General features: G+C 43.4%; 1 protein-coding gene across 3 annotated transcripts in view; it reads left to right on the forward strand.

Moving 5' to 3' along the window:
- LOC115141838 (replication protein A 70 kDa DNA-binding subunit-like) overlaps positions 1–12203 on the forward strand; it is a 60539-nt gene extending 48336 nt beyond the window's left edge. For all 3 annotated transcript variants that reach the window (XM_065000360.1, XM_029681085.2, XM_065000361.1), the window contains one exon: positions 11360–12203. In XM_065000360.1, the coding sequence (XP_064856432.1) occupies positions 11360–11514 (155 nt within the window). In that variant the 3' untranslated portion in view covers positions 11515–12203. The remainder of the gene's footprint in view (positions 1–11359) is intronic.
- The last annotated feature ends 1505 nt before the right edge of the window (positions 12204–13708 follow it).

Consider the following 13708-nt stretch of genomic DNA (forward strand, 5'->3'; position numbering starts at 1 on the left):
TCTTCTTTAAGGTTGCATCTCCAACCTTTTTAACCTGACTCTCCTTTCTGGGGAGGTTCCCATTGCTTGGAAGGCAGCCACGGATCGTCCTTTATTTAAAGGGGGAGATCAAGCTGATCCTAACTGTTATAGGCCTATTTCTATTTTGCCCTGTTGATCAAAAGTGTTGGAAAAGCTTGTCAATAAGCAACTGACTGGCTTTCTTGATGTCTATAGTATTTTCTATGGTATGCAATCTGGTTTCTGCTCAGGTTATGGATGTGTCACTGCAACCTTTTACCTCTTAGAACTACCCATCCCGGATCCGGTATATTTGTCATCAGCAACCGCTGAATAGCATAGCGCAACAGTCAAAAAATATTACTAGAAAATATTCATATTCATGAAATCACAAGTGAAATATATTAAAACACACTGTCGTCTCAGATTTTGAAATTATGCTTTACAGCGAAAGCAATACAAGCTTTTGTGTAAGTTTATCGATAGCCTAGCATAGCATTATGTACACTTAGCATCAGGAAGCTTGGTCACGAAAAGTAGAAAAGCAATCAAATGAACCGTTTACCTTTGATCTTCGGATGTTTTCACTCACGAGACTCCCAGTTAGACAGCAAATGTTCCTTTTGTTCCATAAAGATATTTTTTATATCCAAATAGCTCCGTTAGTTTGGTGCGTTATGCCCAGGAATCCGCCGGAAATAGTGGTCACGACAACGCAGACAAAAATTCCAAATGATATCCATAATGTCGACAGAAACATGGCAAACGTTTTTTATAATCAAGCCTCAAGGTGTTTTTCAAATATCTATTTGATAATATATCAACCGGGACAGTTGGCTTTTCACTACGGCCGCTTTTTCACAATGGCCGCCTCTTTTGCGCAAAAATCACTCTGAGAGCCCCCACCTGACCACATACGTAATGTGGTCGTTCACGCTCATTCTTCAAAATAAAGACCTGAAACTATGTCTAAAGGCTGTAGACACCTTAGGGAAGCCATAGAAAAGGGAATCTGGTTGATATCCCTTTCAATGGTCAATAGGGATGCATAGGAACACACAGGTTTCAAAATAAGAGTCACTTCCTGATTGGATTTGTCTCAGGCTTTCGCCTGCAATATCAGTTCTGTTATACTCAACAGACAATATTTTTACAGTTTTGGAAACTTTAGTGTTTTCTATCCTAAGCTGTCAATTATATGCATATTCTAGCATCTGGTCCTGAGAAATAGGCCATTTACTTTGGGAACGTTATTTTTCCAAACATAAAAATAGTGCCCCCTAGCTTCAAGAGGTTAAAGGTCCTCAATGATATCACCATTGCCCGTGATTCTAAGCAATGTTGTGCTGCTATTTTTATTGACTTGGCCAAAGCTTTTGATACGGTAGACCATTCCATTCTTGTGGGCCGGCTAAGGAATATTGGCATCTCTGAGTGGTCTTTGGCCTGGTTTGCTAACTACCTCAAAGAGTGCAGTGTAAAAGGCAGAAAATCTCAGCCACTGCCTGTCACCAAGGGAGTACCCCAAGGTTAAATCCTAGGCCCCACACTCTTCTCAATTTACATCAACAACATAGCTCAGGCAGTAGGAAGCTCTCATCCATTTATATGCAGATGATACAGTCTTATACTTAGCTGGCCCCTGCCCAGATTTTGTGTTAAATGCTCTACAACAAAGCTTTCGTAGTGTCCAACAAGCTTTCTCTACCCTTAACCTTGTTCTGAACACCTCCAAAACAAAGGTAATGGGGTTTGGTAAGAAGAATACCCTTCTCCCCACCTGTGTGATTACTACCTCTGAGGATTTAGAGCTTGAGGTTGTCACCTCATACAAGTACTTTGGAGTATAGCTCGACAATACACTGTCCTTCTCTCAGAACAGATCAGAGCTCCAGGCTAATGTTAAATCTAGACTTGGTTTCCTCTATCGTAATCGCTCCTCTTTCACCCCAGCTGCCAAACTAACCCTGATTCAGATGACCGTCCTACCCATGCTAGATTACGAAGATGTCATTTATAGATCAGCAGGTAAGGGTGCTCTCGAGCGGCTAGATGTTCTTTACCATTCGGCCATCAGATTTGCCACCAATGCTCCTTATAGGACACATCACTGCACTCTATGCTCCTCTGTAAACTGGTAATCTCTGGACCCACTGGTTGATGCTTATTTATGAAACCCTCTTAGGCCTCATGTCCCCCTATCTGAGATATCTACTGCAGCCATCATCCTCCACATACAACACCTGTTTTGCCAGTCACATTCTGTTTAAGTACCCAAAGCACACACAATCCCTGGGTCGCTCGTCTTTTCAGTTCGCTGCAGCTAGCGACTGGAACGAGCTGCAACTAACACTCAAATTGGACAGTTTTATCTCAATCTCTTCACTTAAAGACTCAATCATGGACACTTGTGGCTGCTTTGCGTGATATATTGTTGACTCTACCTTCTTGCCCTTTCTGCTGTTGTCTGTGCCCAATAATGTGTGTACTTTGTTTTGTGCTGCTTCCATGTTGTGTTGCTACCATGCTGTTGTCGTGTCTTTGGCTATGCCGGATTAAGTGATACGACATGCTATTCTATAAAATCCTTTCTCTGTAATTAATATTACCTGATTGAGCTAATCATGTAAATGTAATTAACTAGAAAGTCGGGGCACCACAAAATAATATTTATAGAGCTGTTAACTTTCGAATAAACTCTTAAAGACCTAGTAATATTTTACATCAATAGCAGTCAATATTAATTGTCACCTTATTTCAGTCTCATCTGAAAGTTGTAAATTATTGGTTATCTTCACGAACCCTGGCTAACAAGTTCAATCAGCAATACAAAATTGGGGTTAATTATTTATTTACTAAATACCTAACTAATCACACAGAATGAATCATACCTTGATTAGAAATTATGTCATGAAGGAAAACGTGCCTAGCGGACGGAGCAGATATGACAACACAAAGGAAAGTGGATTGGGTTTGAGTGAAAGAGCGGGAAGACTGAGGAACAAAGGGAGAAGCTGTGCTATCGTAAATACAATATCCTATGCATTCTAAATTACCACCCATTTGGAAAAGGAAAATGCAATAAATATTTACTCTGAGCTGCGCTTCAATAGGTTGGTGGTAGATGGAAGGCGTGTTGCCCAACAGAGTCCTTTGTCCTTTGAAGAGTGTCTCTGGTTGTGAACGGGATACGTTGCAGTGTCGTCGTTGTGTGGTAGAAGGGATACTCTGTCTGTCCTTTCCTAGCCCATGTTGACAGCTGCTGTTGCTAACTCAACGGCTAGGATGTCTCACTACTTTAGTGAATAAGAGTTCACAGTTCATACCATTCACAACCAAAGCTCACGCTGAGGTTGGCTTAGTTCTGTAGTTGCACATGTTAGTCCTTTTTAACGCATGGGCCGTTGTCCTCGGAACAGGAAGTTATATTTTCGTCAAGGGCTTATAAAGTTGAGGGAGAAGGGTGTGTTTTCATAGTTTTATAACCCATGTCTCTTCACGTGGGAGGGCCACTGAGACAAGCCTAATTCACTCATGAAAACCCAAATCTCACATTTTGGAAGCTAAAATCACATTTCATCTCATAAATATTTTCATATTCAAACATTTAAATTGCACAACAATTCCATGTGAATCTGATAACTATAATGTGTAGACTTTCCACTGTACCGTTTATGTCATCCTTTCATTGATGAGAATGTCTCAGATGACAACCGAACTGACATATTCATTAAGTACCAACGCATGTGTTCAACTGGTCGGATTAATCAAAATATGGTCCACCCCCCCCCCCACCTTCTGATGTTCCCAGAATCTCTATGTTAACCAAGGGATTTTCAATAGTCACATCAGTAGGGTAGAGAGAGGAAAGGGGGGGGGGGTATTTATGACTGTCATAAACCTACCCCCAGGCCAGCGTCATGACACTGTTGTCATGTGTTCCTGCCTTGCTATGTTGTTGTCTTAGGTCTCTTTATGTTGTGTTGTCTTTCTTGTCGTGATGTGTGTGTTGTCCTATTTTTCATTTTTTTATGTATCCCAGCCCCCTGTCCCTGCAGGTCTTTTGCCTTTTGGTAGGCCGTCATAGTAAATAAGAATTTGTTCTTAACTGACTTTCCTAGTTAAATAAAGGTTAAATAAAAAATAAATGTAGGATGATCAATGTAAGGGTCTCGTATTGACATTAGGGCTGGGAATTGTCAGGGCCCTCACAATACAATAGCATCATGATACTTTGGTGCCGAAACCATATGTTTTGTTGTACTCACGATTCTAAATGCATTTCGGTTCTGTGATTTTATTGCGACTCAATGTTCCAAACATATTGCTCACCATAGGTCTGCTGTAGAGGGACAAGAGACCCAGACTCAGTCATGGGAATAAAAGTGCTGAAAACAAATTGTTCCCCTATTTAAAAAGATGGAGAACAAGCTATGAAGGAGTTTTGGTACAAGTACAGCCGGTGCAAAAATGATATTGCAATATTGTCAAAATGATAATATATATCTTTAAATAGGTAACTATCGATTACCCCCATCACTAATTGACAAAAAGCCCATGTTTTTGTTTCTTGGTTGCCATGGTTAATGACTCCTACCAGCACTACTACAGCGTCAGTACTTTAGCATCATGAGAGCAGCCGTGTTGGACAGGGGAAATTACCGGCAGCTTTTTTTTTTTTTTTTCTCAAGCAGCAGTTTGGAGATAGTTTTCTCATCTAATGACAGTGCCTCCGGAAAGTATTCAGACCACTTGACTTTTTCCACATTTTGTTAGGTTACGGCCTTTTTCTAAAATGTATTTAATTGTTTCCCCCCCCCCATCAATTTACACATAATACCCATAATGACAAAGCAAAAACAGGTTTTTCAATATATTTGCAGATTTATAAAAAAATAAAATTAAAGTTCACATTTGCATAAGTATACAGACCCTTTACTCAGTACTTTGTTGAAGCACCTTTGGCAGCAATTACAGCCTTGGGTCTTCTTGGTTATGACGCCACAAGCTTGGCACACATGGATTTGGGGAATTTCTCCCATTCTTCTCTGCAGATCCTCTCAAGCTCTGTCAGGTTGGATGGGGAGCGTTGCTGCCCAGCTATTTTTAGATGGGGTTCAAGTCCGGGCTCTGGCTGGGCCACTCAAGGACATGCAGAGACATGTCTTGAAGCCACTCCTGCGTTGTCTTGGCTGTGTGCTTGGGGTCGTTGTCCTGTTGGAAAGTGAACCTTTGCCCCAGTCTGAAGTCCTGAGCGCTTGGGAGCAGGTTTTCATCACGGATCTCTCTGTACTTTGCTCCGTTCATTTTTCCCTCGATCCTGACTAGTCTCCCAGTCTGAAAAACATCCCCACAGCATGCTGCTGCTGCCACCACCATGCTGCTGCTGCCACCACCATGCTTCCCCGTAGGGATGGTACCAGGTTTCCTCTAGACGTGACGCATGGCATTCAGGCCAAGGAATTAATTATTGGTTTCATCAGACCAGAGAGTCTCTTGTTTCTCATAGTCTTGAGTCTTTAGGTGCCTTTTGGCAAACTTCAAGCGGGCTCTCGTGCCTTTTACTGAGGACTGGCTTCTGTCTGGCCAGTCTACCATAAAGGCCTGATTGGTTGAGTGCTGCAGAGATGGTTGTCCTTCTGGAAGGTTCTCCCATCTCCACAGAGGAACTCTAGAACTCTGTCACAGGGGCCATCGGATTCTTGGTCACCTCCATGACCAAGGCCCTTTTCCCCCGATTGCTCAGTTAGCCCGGGCGGCCAGCTCTAGGAAGAGTCTTGGTGGTTCCAAACTTCTTCAATTTAAGAATGATGGAGGCCACTGTTCTTGGGGACCTTCAATGCTGCAGAAATGTTTTGGTACCCTTCCCCAGATCTGTGCGTCGACACAATCATGTCTCGGCGCACTATGGACAATTCCTTCGACCTCATGGCTTGGTTTTTGGTCTTACATGCACTGTCAATGGTGGGACCTTATGTAGACAGGTGTGTGCCTTTCCAATTTTGTCCAATCAATTGAATTTCACAGGTGGACTCTGATTAAGTTGTAGAAACATCTCAAGGATGATCAATGGACACAGGATGCACCTGTGCTCAATTTCGTGTCTCATAGCAAAGGGTCTGAATACTTTTGAAAATAAGGTATTTTTTTGCAAACATTTCCAAAAACCTGTTTTGGCGTTGTCATTATGGGAGTATTGTGTGTTGATTGCCGTTTTAGAATAAGCCTGGAACGTAACAAAATATGGAAAAGGTCAAGGGGTCTGAATACTTTCCGAAGGTACTGGATTCATTATACGAAGTCCCTTTCAGCGCTTCCAGAGGCTACCTACCTGCTGTACTGACCACAGACAGACTAGCAGAGACATGATTTTGTGTTGATAGAAGAGATACAGCTCAGCCATGTCTGCTGACAATATATTTGATCATTGTTTGAGGAATCAGGCGAGAGAAGCATAGTCAGAATTTTGTTTCAAGTTATAATAATTAATAAGTAACTACGATTGGCCTATATGTGATCGTAACCCAGCTATAATGTCGTACAGTGCTCTTATTCCTCCCCTACCTCTCAACTTCCTCTCTTGGCCCAGACAGCCTAGTCCTTGTAACTGGTTGTCTGTCTGGGTGTCCGCTGGTTGTCTGTCTGGGTGACTAGTAAAGAGGGCACATCGGACATAAAACCATGTCAAGCTCTCATAGAAGTCTGCCTTCCATCCAAATCCCACCCATGGTGGGCCCAGTGCAGTACTACTTCGCAAGGAGAAGCAGAGAAGTGCTGTGGATTTGCATAGCAAGCGGCAGCCTGATTCGCCTCGCTTTGCCCACGAATTCTGCCTTTCTGGCAAGATGTGACCAACACTAATCGCTTGACAAACACTGTCACACTCCCTTGTGGAACTGCAGTGCGGTGTGTGTGAGCCTGAGAGAGACGTGTGTGTGCTAGGGGGAGGAAGAGGTGAGGCTGAGTTAGTTGGGGGTCTAGAGCAGAGTCCTGAGGGAGTCACTCATTAGACGGTAGAGAATGAGGAGAGACCATTTCTAGACCACCCCCACCATCTCTGCTGCATCTGGGAGACTGATGCCCTTTTCATGTGTGATTTGGTTAGTCAGGTGTCTGCTCCAACTATCTACCATAGATAGCAACACTGGCACATTTAGGACTATTACAGAAAGGGGGCCTCCCGAGGGGCACAGCGGTCTAAGGCACTGCGTCACTACAGATCCTGGTTCGATCTCAGGCTGTGTCGCAGACTGCCGCAACTGGGATACCCATGAGGCGGCGCATAATTGGCCCAGCGTCGTTAGGGGATGGTTTGGCCAGCCGGGTTGTCCTTGTCCCATTACGCTCTAGCGACACCTGTGGCGAGCCGTGTGCAATGCATGCGGACACGGCCCCCAGGTGTACGGTGTTTCCTCCGACACATTGATGCGGCTGGCTTCCGCGTCAAGCGGGCATTGTGTCAAGAAGCAATGCGGCTTGGCGGGGTCGTGTTTTCGAGGATGCACGGCTCTCTGATCTTCTCCTCTCCCGTGTCCGTACGGGAGTTGCAACAATGAGACAAGACTGTAACTACCAATTGGATATCACGAAATTGGGGAGAAAAAGGGCAACACAAAAATAGCTATATATACAGTTTACATACTTAGCCAAATAGATTTAAACTCAGTTTTTCACAAATTCTGACATTTAATCCTAGTAAAAATTCCCTGTCTTAGGTCAGTTAGGATCACCACTTTTAATTTAAGAATGTGAAATAGTAGAGGGATTTATTTCAGCTTTTTATTTCTTTCATCACATTCCCAGTGTGTCAGACATTTACATACACATTTACATACACTCAATTAGTATTTGGTAGCATTGCCTTTAAATTGTTTAACTTGGGTCAAACGTTTTGGGTAGCCTTCCACAAGCTTCCCACAATAAGTTTGTGACTTTTGGCCCATTCCTTCTGACACCTGTAATTGAGTCAGGTTTGTAGGCCTCCTTGCTCGCACACACTTTTTCAGTTCTGCCCACAAATTTTCTGTGGGACTGAGGTCAGGGCTTTGTGATGGCCACTCTAATACCTTGACTTTGTTGTCCTTAAGCCATTTTGCCACAACTTTGGAAGTATGCTTGGGGTCATTGTCCATTTGAAAGACCCATTTGCGACCAAGCTTTAACTTCCTGACTGCTGTCTTGAGATGTTGCTTCAATATATCCACATAATTTTCCTACCTCATGATGCCATCTATTCTGTGAAGTGCACCAGTCCCTCCTGCAGCATAGCACGCCCACAACATGATGCTGCCACCCCCGTGCTTCACGGTTGGGACGATGTTCTTCAGCTTGCAAGCCTCCCCCTTTTCCTCCAAACATAACAATGGTCATTATGGCCAAACAGTTCTATTTTTTGTTTCATCAGACCAGAGGAAATTTCTCCAAAAAGTACAATCTTTGTCCCCATGTGCAGTTGCAAACTGTAGTCTGGCTTTTTATGGCGGTTTTGGAGCAGTGGCTTCTTCCTTGCTGAGCGGCCTTTCAGGTTATGTCGATATAGGTCTCGTTTTACTGTCGATATAGATACTTTTGTACCTGTTTCCTCCAGCATCTTCACAAGGTGCTGCTCTTCTTGATGATTGATTTGCACTTTTCACACCAAAGTACGTTTTTCTCAAGGAGACAGAAGGCATCTCCTTCCTGAGCGGTATGACGGCTGTGTGGTCCCATGGTGTTTGTACTTGTGTACTATTGTTTGTACAGATGAATGATACCTTCAGCCATTTGGAAATTGCTCCCACGGATTAACCAAACTTGTGAAGGTCTACAATTTTTTTTCTGAGGTCTTTGCTGATTTATTTTTGATTTTCCCATGATGTCAAGCAAAGAGACACTGAGTTTAATGGTAGGTCTTGAAATACATCCACAGGTACACCTCCAATTGACTCAAATTATGTCAATTAGCCTATCAGAGGTTTTTAAAACCATGATGTCATTTTGGGGAATTTTTAAAGCTGTTTAAAGGCACAGTCAACTTGGTGTATGTAAACTTCTGACCCACTGGAATTGTGATACAGTGAAATAATCTGTCAGAAAACTGTAGTTTGCTAACGACATTTGTGGTGTGGTTGAAAAACTAGTTTTAATGACTCCAACCTAAGCGACTTCAATCTTATCTTCTGGAGATGAGTAGCAGGCAGTTGAATTTGGGCATGCATTTCATCCGGACGTGAAAATTACTGCCCTCTGTCACCAAGAAGTTAACAGACACAATGCAACCATGGTTACGTCATTCTTGCTGTAGAAATGAGAAGATATCCACTGCAGCTAGCACTCAAATTATTTAATGAACAGTGGACAATTCAAACCATTGTTCATAAAATGTTTTGCTGTAAAAAATAATATTACAGTAATATCTGCTATTGTAAATGTGAGGTGTTCAGTGGACCACAGGCTGCATATGTCTGCAGAAGTCAAACCCCACATGCCTGAGGTCATCCACTAAACCATAAGGTTACTGTATACTCTCTCAAGCGTTCTATCTGGCCCTGGTTAGAGAAGGCAGACAGGCCAGTATGAATACACTGACATCCAGACTGCATAACTAGCTTTTTAGCTGAACCCAATGGAGTGAGACGTAACCACAGGGCAGATAACAGCACAGAGAGTCCTTTTTTTCCATAAGTTTTTCCAAGCCCATGTGAGAGAGAGGTGCTACAACACCTCTCTTCTTCCTCCAGACTGCCAAGCCCCAAGCAGCAGAAGCTCTCTAAAGTTTTAGCCAGATGTTAATCACAGTGCTGTGGGTCTGTTGAGGCTGACTGTTGTAGCTGCTGTACTCTAGCAGAACTTTTAGTGATTTAGGGCCAGGCAGTCCAGGCTACTAAGCCTGTGGTGTGTTTTTGTCTTATTCGTTCGTGTCTGGATGGCTGTGTGGGCCTGACTCACTGCCCGCAGTCTCAACATCCCTCATTTCCTTCTGTCACGCACCCCATGACACTCCCTCGCCCCGCTTTGCACCCTGCCTTGCCACCTGCACATACATTAGCAGTCTAGAACAATGCTCACTCCGCACAGGAAATGGGCATTTCTTCTCTGAGAATTCTATATTGGCAATTGATTGCAGCATTTTGATCTTTTGTGTCCGCTGTGTACAATTAGCATTTTAGCAGCAGCATAGCTATGATTCCAGGCTGTATCACAACCGGCCGTGATTGGGAGTTCCATAGCACAGTGCACAATTGGCCCTGCGTTATCCGGGTTTGGGCGGGGTAGGCCGTCATTGTAAATAAGAATTTGTTTTTAACTGACTTGCCTAGTTAAATAGAAATACCCATGCCTGAGGATTGTTCTGTGGAGTTCTGCAGAGACAGACTGTAGAATGGTGATGACTGTCGAATCCAACTTTCATCTACTGGGTCGCAGTCATTACGCACATATTAGCTTTCCGTTGGAAAACGTTTTACTACAGTGTGCGCTTATGAATATGACCCTGTGTTATGTAAGGGCTGCTAGAAGGATGGGATTTCTTGTTAGGCTCTAATAGGAGTGAGAGTCAATTGACAGGAACATGTCTTCCAGATCACCTCTAGTGGTTCCAGAGCGATTAATGGAGACAAAGTGACTGACTGCGTCCCAAATGGCACCCTTTTCCCTACATAGTGCACTACTTTTGACCAGGAGCGATATGGCTCTGATCAAAAGTAGTGCACTATGTAGGGGAAGAGGGTGCCATTTGCGACGAGCAGGTGACTGTAGCCGCCTGTTTAAAGAGTGATGGACCAGGTGGATGACCTTCTCTAGTCTAGACGGATGCAGAGGGGGTGAAAACATTTAGAATCCGTCGCAGTGCAGGGAGGTTGCATCATCCATCTAAATGCCAGACAGCAGATTTTAGTTGATGATTTTAAATACAGGCTATTAAAATATCAACTCTTCTAATGTGTTAAAGAAGTAGGCTAATCTCTCTGGTACCAGGCTGCTATCTCCTCTCACCACAGAACATCAGCCATGTTTTTCTGTTAATTTCCCAACGATTCTAATAGTTGAATGGCCACTGTTCGCCTATACCCAGCAGGTTATCTATTCCACATGGCCATGGTTTGTGTTGGTCCATCTTATCTCGAACACAGTGGGTGCTTCCCAATAATATACTACTTCCAACATATCTAAAAGCATTGGATTGGTGTAGGCATATGGGCTATAGGGAATTTCCACCACATTTCTTGGACCAGTCATTTAGTTTTAACTTACTCACTTCCCTTCACTGATTTAACACTTTGGGAGGAAGGAGAGATAATTGAGAGGTAGCTAGTGTAGGAAAGGCCACGGAGGGTGACACCATCTTACATCTATTCTATGTGTTCCCCTGTCTCTTTAGGACGAGTCCCGGATCAAGGCCACGGTGATGGAGGTGAAACCTGTGGACCACAAGGAGTACAGCAAGAGACTCATCATGAACATCAGGAAGATGGCTGCCACCCAATAAGAAGGATCGCTTTGCCCCTTCGGCTACATACACGCTCTTTCCTCTGATCTGTAGCTGCAGCTCTTCCCAACCTGCCAGGCTGACTGTGAACCAGTCTTACGTTCCATCCCAAATGGCACCCTATCCCGTATGTAGTAGTGCACTACACGGGGAATTGCGTGCCATTTCAGACGCAATCTAAAATGTCACTCTTCTATACTTTTTTATTTTTTTATTGAGCTGTGTCCATGTACCGAACTTTGAATATGTTTTTTTATGCTTAATGTACTGGTATTTTGTTTTCTTGGACCAACCAGTAATCTAGAGAGAGTGCTGCTGGGGCAGTATTATATCTGTGTCTTCTGAAACTGCTGACGTTTTGGGTGGTGGATAAAATGGAACCACAGAGGGATTTTGGAGGAGGAGGGCTGGAGACTCAGATGGGACGGTCTTAACCACAGAAATCATTGTTGTGTGGTCTGTCGTAAGTCGGACGTGTGTATTGTATAAGTAGAGGGGGTCTGTGCTGTAGCTAGCTCCCACCGTTACTATGCCTGGCCTGGACCTGCCCATTCACTCTCACTCACAGAGCAGGCAGACTTCTGGAGATGCTCTTCACTGTATTTATGTAGATGCATGGTTGACCTTTTGACATTAACTTCATTATCTCTTAAGTTAAAATATTTTGGACATTTTTCTTTACATCTATTAGGTCAGTTGATTGCATAAAAATAAACCTGTTTGTGATCAAACGCGATGCAGTCAGGTGTGTTTTTAGATGAATATTTTCAGCTTTTTCTTTTGACAGATATGAATAAAGGGTCCAGGTTAATGTGATGTGTTAGAATGCACTATGTCTGAATGTAACCATGTACAGCAGGCGGGTTAACCAGGTCTCAGCCCATTTAAAGAGAAGGGCGTGGGTTGGAGGCCGTGGGGCGGGTCTGGAGCCTGCTTCTTTGTTGCTGCATTTTAAAAGATTTATTCAGTATCTGGCTCTCTGGGTATATCCCAAATGGCACCCTATTCCCTTGTGCTACTTTTGACCTGGGTCCATAAGGCTCTGGTCCAAAGTAGTGTACTATGCAGGGAATAGGGTGCCATTTGGGACTTACATCAATCTCCAGAGGTGGAGCTCAGATGTGCCTCAGATTCCCTCCTGCAGTCTTGACTTCCATGTTGTATTAAAGCAGAACATCAATAAAGCTCTTCTTCCCCGTTTTTCTTCTGATAACCATCGCGTTTCCGCTGAACGCTGAGTCTCTGGCCCCTTGTGTGTAGATGGATTAAAGCAGTCTTCCCACTGTTCAAATGTTTATTTTTAGCTGTGCCTCATATCGCTCGATCTTGTCTTCGTTCCCCCCTTCCTCCCCCCCACCTCAACTGACACCCTCTACTTCTTTATGTGGTGGTTTTCCCCTAGGAGGAATTCCTAGAGGTTTCCACCATGTAACACCGTTGTCATTTGTTGGCTGGGATGGCTGTTGTCTTTTGGTTCCGAAGTGAACTAGTGTCAAAGCAGAGCTGATCTCTTTGTGAATCCCCCCTGACTCCCGGCCTGTCAGTCACACATGTAACCATGGATACAGCCTCTGGGCTCTGTGAGTGGTGAGACCGTGATTGTCGTTGAGCGCAAACACTTCATTTCGTGACGCACTCACACTCAGCTGAGAGGGAGGCACTCCGACTATTAAACCAAAGCACATTTTGACGACTTTGGGGAGTCAAGTCTATCACATTATAAATAGCTCTTACATCCTGCATGTAGACTACTCATTTAAAACATGGTGAACGAATAATTCACTTCATTCAAGCTTACCCTGAGGAGTCGTCACAAGATGCCAGCCGTTTACACCTAGCTAGATTATTTCATTCCAATTTCCATTATGCCATGCAGACTTCCAATTAGATAGAAAATTAGATATTAATGCACTTTTAGAATAGATTTTACACTTGTTAGCATGACACACATTGGCCGACTGCCATTCAATTAAACTGAATGACATTTCTGTGTAATATTCAGAAGTAGTTCCCATTGAACTATTACCTTGACAACAGATGGGCATTACAGATGGGGACCTGTGGGTTGGCAGGTGAGCTGCAGTGGATATTATAATAAGTATTCACCCCCCTTTGGATTTCTTCACATTTTGTGTTGGGATTTAATTAAACATTTGGTCAGTGATCTACACAAAATACTCTCAAAGCGGAAGAAGTAAAACATTTTTTTTTTTACGATTAATGAAAAATATAATACTAATA

This window comes from Oncorhynchus nerka, linkage group LG14 (genome assembly GCF_034236695.1).
Source record: "Oncorhynchus nerka isolate Pitt River linkage group LG14, Oner_Uvic_2.0, whole genome shotgun sequence".
NCBI lineage: Eukaryota > Metazoa > Chordata > Actinopteri > Salmoniformes > Salmonidae > Oncorhynchus > Oncorhynchus nerka.